The 6,819-nt window shown below is 39.3% G+C and overlaps 1 protein-coding gene across 1 annotated transcript in view; it reads right to left on the bottom strand.

Moving 5' to 3' along the window:
- Positions 1–6,819, bottom strand: part of LOC107572162 (SH3 and multiple ankyrin repeat domains protein 2-like) — a 104,410-nt gene that overhangs the window by 51,851 nt on the left and 45,740 nt on the right. The window contains exon 11 of the mRNA XM_016258574.1: positions 3,885–4,236. Coding sequence (XP_016114060.1) covers positions 3,885–4,236 — 352 coding nt within the window. The remainder of the gene's footprint in view (positions 1–3,884; positions 4,237–6,819) is intronic.

The raw sequence follows: 6,819 nt of genomic DNA, 5'->3' as shown, positions 1-6,819 counted from the left end.
TGTCTCTAAAAAGTATATATATATATATATATATATATATATATATATATATATATATATATATATATATATAGAAAAATTCTATTTAAATAATATCACACACACACGTTAGTTTTTCCCTATATAAAAATGTATGTGATGAAACGTGAATATTATTTATTTGTATGTGTATTATATACGTACACACACACACATTCACAACCCTATATATTATAATTATTATAATATCATACATTAAAAATTGACCGTTTTTTCCATATTCCCCTGGCTTCATCAGTCAAATCCTGCATGTTTTTCTTAATTTTTACATTAAAAGCACCACAAAGTCCCACGGACAAAATACCACTTTGATACTGTTTTTAGACACTATTTATTGCAGTACTATAGTATTCTTAGAAGTAGCTTGAAAAACTTCAATGTAAATACCACAGCACCTGTTTACATGGGTAGATCTTCAAAACAACTCTGAACAATCGGCATGGTGTTTCTACAACATGACCTTTACAGGTACGAGACGGAGCGTCTCGTATTTCCCTTGTTTATAGCGGTTGACAAATAGCAATATGACACTACAACTGACTACATCTGCTTTGCTTCCATTCTGAGCCTCTGAAGAGCAGCCACATTATCTAATACACCACAGAGTAGAAGCCACATAGAAGCCACATAGACACCGACCGAAAGTGACACACTCACACATGCACACACACCATACGGACACAGCCATAGCAACTGCTGCTGTAACTAAGGAATAGTGTTCCATTTGAGCCACACATGCAGGCACGGAAGCCAATGATATTTCCATGGGTTATTCACTGGCACTAGCTGGAATCGAAGACCCCGCTTTTGGAGCCAAAAGACCAGATGTGTAGTCTTTGTTTTTGGTTGTTGTCCGTTTTTATTTAGGCTGGCCCGCATCGGCAGCGGAAATGCCATCATAAAACATGTCTAGCACAACAAACCAATCTATATAGGCTGCAGTGTGAGAAACGAGAGGAGAACAGGGTCAAATACCAGAGGAGTTAATTCTTCCTTTTTAAAATGACATCTAATTAGAGGAGTTTTTTGCAGTGGAAGTGAGTAATTGGCCTGGCCCACTTACTGTACCGAGCCTGCTCTCGCGCTAGAACCCCTGTTGAGTGACAAGATTCGCACACCCACCGACACACATGCATGCTCGCAGACGCACACAAGCGCACACACTCATGCACACGTGCACGCTGAACTTTCACTACATGATGAGCACCCACGCATGCATTCACTCACTGGGAAATATATATATGCATGGCCACACACACACATGCTATCTTTCTGGGCAGATTCTTGCCTCTCGCTGTGGCCTAATTGTTTGCCAAGTCTCCATATTGCACCTTTGTATTTTACGCTTCTGCGCCCAAAGTCACAAAGCTAAAAAAAACAACAGCCCGGGCGTCTGTCCAAACCCATCCTGGATCAGGTGCATGTCGCATTGCAAATTCAACCAAGCCCTGGCTGCTCGGGTTATTTTACAGACAGATGTCCAAATATTTGTCACTGTTTCTTTTCAAGGCTATAAGCAAACCGCATGGGTTTCATAGGTACCATTCAATGCTAAATTCACGTAGTTGTCTATATGCTGTAATAGAAATGTTGTCATCGTCTATTCATGTAGTTCCAAATCAGTATGACTGATTTATTTTGTGAACCAAAGTAAGAGACATTTTGACCAATGTCCTAGCTGCTCTTTCATTATAATAACATTGAATGGGCATTGAGGCTTTTAAGCATCAAAAAGGAAGCAAAGGCACTATAAAAGTAACATGAATATCCCATACCAAGTGTTCTGAAGCCATAAAATAGTTTTGTGTAAAAATTAAATATTTGGAATGACATGAGGGTGAGAAAACAGAACAGACTTTTCCTTTTTGGATGATCTATCCCTTTACTTTTATAAAAACTTACTGGTGCATGCTAATTATTTCAATATGTATTATTTCTACATATTTCTTCTTGTTTTCCACCTTATTAACATGCACTGCAATTACGTCATCTGCCTCTTCAAATGCTCACACTCTTTTTAAAGTTAGGTGGATTCTGATTTGCCGTCAATGTTTTTAAGCATTCATCAACTAGAAAAAATAATTCTGAAAGTAATTCCACTGATACTGTTCCTCAGTTTCGTTATCATTATAGTTGTGGTGTGAATGACTTTTAATGATTTCATTAGAAAGGTTATAGTGTGAACGGACCTTAAAGGATTAGTTTCCTAGGATTAGTTTCCTGATCCTTTACTCACCCCCATGTCATCCAAGATGTTCATGTCTTTCTTACCTACCATGTCTTAGTTGCAAAGAAATTAAGTTTTTTGAGGAAATCATTCCAGGATTTTTCTCCATATAGTGGACTTCAATGGTGGCCAACAGGATGAAGGTCCAGATTACAGTTTCAGTGCAACTTCAAAGGGCTCTACACGATCCCAGCTGAGGAATAATTGTCTTATCTAATGAAACGAACTGTCATTTTTTAACCACAAATGTTTGTCATGCACTAGTCTCGCGTAGCCAGACCTTCAGACTGACGGCTGAAGGTCTGGAATGCATGGCAGCTTTCATTGGCCAAGGCCCACCTATGAGGCCGTTTGACCGACATGTCAAACAACCAATCACAGTTCGTTGTGTTCACTGTCACGTTTCAGGGCGTGGAAATGTCGCCACAATAACAGACCGGTGTGTAAAACTCTCGGACGTATTTGAAAGATTCTATGCCGCGAACTTTACATTTTTCACATACTTTTGAAAATCCAGCGTTTAGTTGATCCTGATAAGTGCTCGTCGTCACAGTTGTAAACACAACGGCTTTCTTCTTTCGTGAGGGGCTTTGGCGGCACGGCATCTTTGTTTCCAGGCATAACGTTAAAGAACGCAACACACACGTCTCCCGGAATTCCTGTATAATTCAACCAATCCGATGACGACTTCAAAACTCCTGAAGTGTTTCCACTTTTGTGTGCCATATGCATCAGACGTTTAGCCAACGGTCCGTGGGCGTGACGTCTGAGGTTGAGACTAGTCTTGCACTAGCTCTACAATGTGCATGTGCGACTTCAAGCATTGCGTAATTACGTTAAAAAGGTCACGCATGGTTTTCAAAAAGGTAGGTTAGATCGAAAAACTTCATCTCATTTTCTCCTCCAACTTTTCTCCAGGCCGTTTTCTTTTCTTTGCACGTTCACTTTGAAAACACTGGGTCAGTATTTCCGCCTACGTCACGCGTAACATTTCCAACGTGACTACGTAATGGATGCAGAGCTACTGCAAGACGAGTGGACATTTGTGGTTAAAAAGTATATAATTCTTAATTTTTTTTTAGAAAATGACCAATCATTTCACTAGATAAGACCCTTATTCCTTGGCTGGAATTGTGTAGAGCCCTTTGAAGCTGCACTGAAACTGTAATTTGGACCTTCAACCCATTGGCCACCATTGAAGTCCACTATATGAAGAAAAATCCTGGAATATTTTCCTCAAAAAATGGGGTGAGTAAATTATCAGGACATTTTTATTCTGGAAGTGAACTAATCCTTTAATTGTGGATCTAATGTCCTGAAAACTCCAAAAAGTAACATTTTTGAAAAGCCAGGCATCTCTGCGGTCCAGTCCAAATCCCATTGACCAATTCCCAACACTTGACCTATTTGCATCCACACATGGCCTTATAAAAATAACACAGATTTGCCATCAATACTGTAGGGCCTCTGGTGGCAATAGATAAAAAAAACTTTGTCCTTACAGAAAGGGACACATTCCAGCCAGGACATGAGGGACCCACACAAAACTGGACACATTCTGACACATTAACACAGTTGTCCTCAAGTCCCATTTCTCCCTTCTCGGACAGCCACTGACCTGCTGTGGCGCTGAGGGGTCTGTCTCCGGGTGTCTCCCTCCCCCAGTCGGCCCAGGGAAGGGGAACGACTTCGGGCGGAGAGTCCCCCCCGGGCCATGGTCTTCACCGTGCCATTGGGGCTGTTCTGCATCTGCTGGGGGTGGCGGGGCAAGAGGCTGCGCAGGGGGGAGGCGGCAGGAGAGGGCGAGCAAGAACGGTCCAGTGGTAGCTTGTTAATGTTCAGGTTGTTGTCGCTGTTGGAGCGGAGCAGCACGCGTGGGGCAGCAAGAGTGCTCCTACCCTGGTGCTGTGGCGGTGTTTGCTGCAGCGGCCTGCTCCGACCCGTGCCTGCCGGTGCCTCCCGAAAAGGCACTGGGAGGGATACAGAAACAAAGAAAGTGATTACATAAAAAGAATAGGAAAGACTGTTTATACAAAGTGTGAAATGGACTTTTAACTACTCCGTCTGCGTCAAAGTAGTTCAGCTTTTTAGGTGTCCTTCTTTCCATTGAAAGTTGCAATAATTAGAGCACTGTAACGAGTGTTCAAGTACAAGCTGCTAGACTGCGCTTCAGCTTACTACCACATACAAAGAACTTTGTCACATTAAAAGACCGAACGCTGTCTGCTCATCAAGTTCACAATCACCCAGTTTGATGCTCATTTATTGAATTAATGAATACATTTGTTGCTGTTGAATTTATGTCATAAGCTGTCAGAACTCAGATCAAATTAATGTTGCACATCTAAACCCATGGTCGAATTCTAGTTAAAGAAAAAATCCTGGTTATATAAGCTAAATAATTAGTCAACATTTTACAATTATGTTGTTCAATACTTTAAAATTAGTTAATTCAATAGCTAACATGGACTAACAATTACATTACATTATTGGATTAATTTATTTACTGTATTAAGAAAAGTATACTGATAAATTAACATTTACCTAGATTAATAAATGCTGTAAGCTCATGTGTTACCATTAATTTCAACTTGTCCCTCAGTTTACAAAAAAAACACACAAAATAGGTATTTGCAAACTAAAAGCATTTAGGAACAGTAATACTGGTGGATTATATGAATTATTCAGTAATGTTTAATTCAAAAATGGTCATTAGTTGAAATGTAAAAATAGTAAATCATCCTTTTTGAGGTAGAATTACTTTTCTAGGTCAATGGACTTTATCATTTACTAATGTAATTCTTCTGGGTAAAGTTTGATTCATGTAAACAGAAGCTTAGCGGACATATCACTTCGTGGTATCCTCAAGGGTATCACACAAAAAGTTACCAGGCTTACTGGACTTAAATGTGTTGTGAAATAGTGTCATATCTTTAAAGCTAAAGTTTGCCATTTTTCAATGTTAAATACACTACTGTTCAAAAGTTTGGGTTTGTAAGAAGTTTTTTAAAAAGTCTCTTATGCTCACCAAGGCTGCATTGATTTAATCAGTAATATTGACACATTGTTGATTTAATATTGTCAAACCCTATTACAAACTGTTTTCTATTTTAATGTATTTGAAAATGTAATTTATTCCTGTGATGGCAAAGCTGAATCTTTAGCAGCCATTACTCTAGCCTTCAGTGTCATGTGATCCTTCAGAATTCATTTTAATTTGCAAGAAACATTTCTTATTATTATCAAGGTTGAAATCACATGTGCTGCTTAAAATTTTTATGGAAAGAAGTCATACTTTCTTCTGGATTTTTTGGATCATCTGGACTGATGAATAGAACGTTCAAAATAAATCTTTATAAATGTCTTTTGTCACTTTTGATACATTTAACACACCCTTGGCTGAATAAAATAATTAATTTCTTCTTTAAAACAACTCTTACTGACCCCAAACTTTTGAACAATAGTGTACTTTCTTCTATCCCAGCACAATGTGTAGAGATAACTACAGTACAGTATTTGTAAGTTGTTAACACTGTGTGTCTGTGGTGCTTTTAAAATACTGCTCTGTTGTGTTTTTGTTTTGTTTTTTATTCCAAACTAGACCAACATAGCAACACTGCCTCAGCCAAATAGGGTTTGGGGCGGGGCTATCTGTTTTGGCTGACCAATGGCAGACTGTTTGGAACACCTGTCTGAAAACAAGCAGTTTGGTGTTATTAGTAGTGCAAAAAAAAAACTTTTACTTTTTACTTCAATGCCCAATAGACTTAGTAAAAGTATTTTTTTCAAACTGAGAGATGAGTCAAATGCATTTCTTGCGGAAATCAACAAAGTTACATCTTAATACTCCTTTAATACTGCAAACACCGTGGTTTTTGTTTCTTAAACAGCAAGACTATGCTGATCACTCTGGTCTCCAGAGACATACACCCACATCAGCCAACTTCTGTGGTTCCTAGGTAATATGCACACATTTCAGGGCCAGATGAAGCCTATATCTCCACAACACCCCCCTTATTGGGCCTAGGGAAATCCCTGGAGTTCACTGTTCGCAGTGTATATGCATGATGAATGCATATTATTATTTATCCGCTGCCATATTAAAGGTGGTTCAGGAAGATGTTTATCCAAAGGAGCTTGTTTCTCAGAAACACCAGACTGCTGAAAGACACAGTTCACACATGAACTAGATATCACTTGCTGGGTGAGACAAACGCTATAAATATTCTGAAAAAAACCAGGAGAAACATAGAGGAGAATTACACCGCTAAACACACATCAAACTCCCCTATTCATTAATGTGCTCACGTAATGGCAACCTGGAGCAGTTAGATCACCTTCACTGTCACGAAAGGTTTTCATTGGATGACGGTTATTATGACAAACAGTCTCAGAGGTACATAAGCTCCTGTTCATTATTTAAAAGGTTACTGTAGAGTGATCATTACAGCAATAATGTACAATCCCAACCCCCACAAGCTGTGAAGAAATTCACCCAGCCTCCAAAGATGTGGCAGGTGATGCCACATGAAACCTGCCAATTAAAAGAAGGG

The sequence above is a fragment of the Sinocyclocheilus grahami genome, unplaced genomic scaffold (genome assembly GCF_001515645.1).
Source record: "Sinocyclocheilus grahami isolate Dianchi unplaced genomic scaffold, SAMN03320097.WGS_v1.1 scaffold30.1, whole genome shotgun sequence".
Lineage (NCBI taxonomy): Eukaryota > Metazoa > Chordata > Actinopteri > Cypriniformes > Cyprinidae > Sinocyclocheilus > Sinocyclocheilus grahami.
This window is presented reverse-complemented; position numbering and strand designations above follow the sequence as displayed.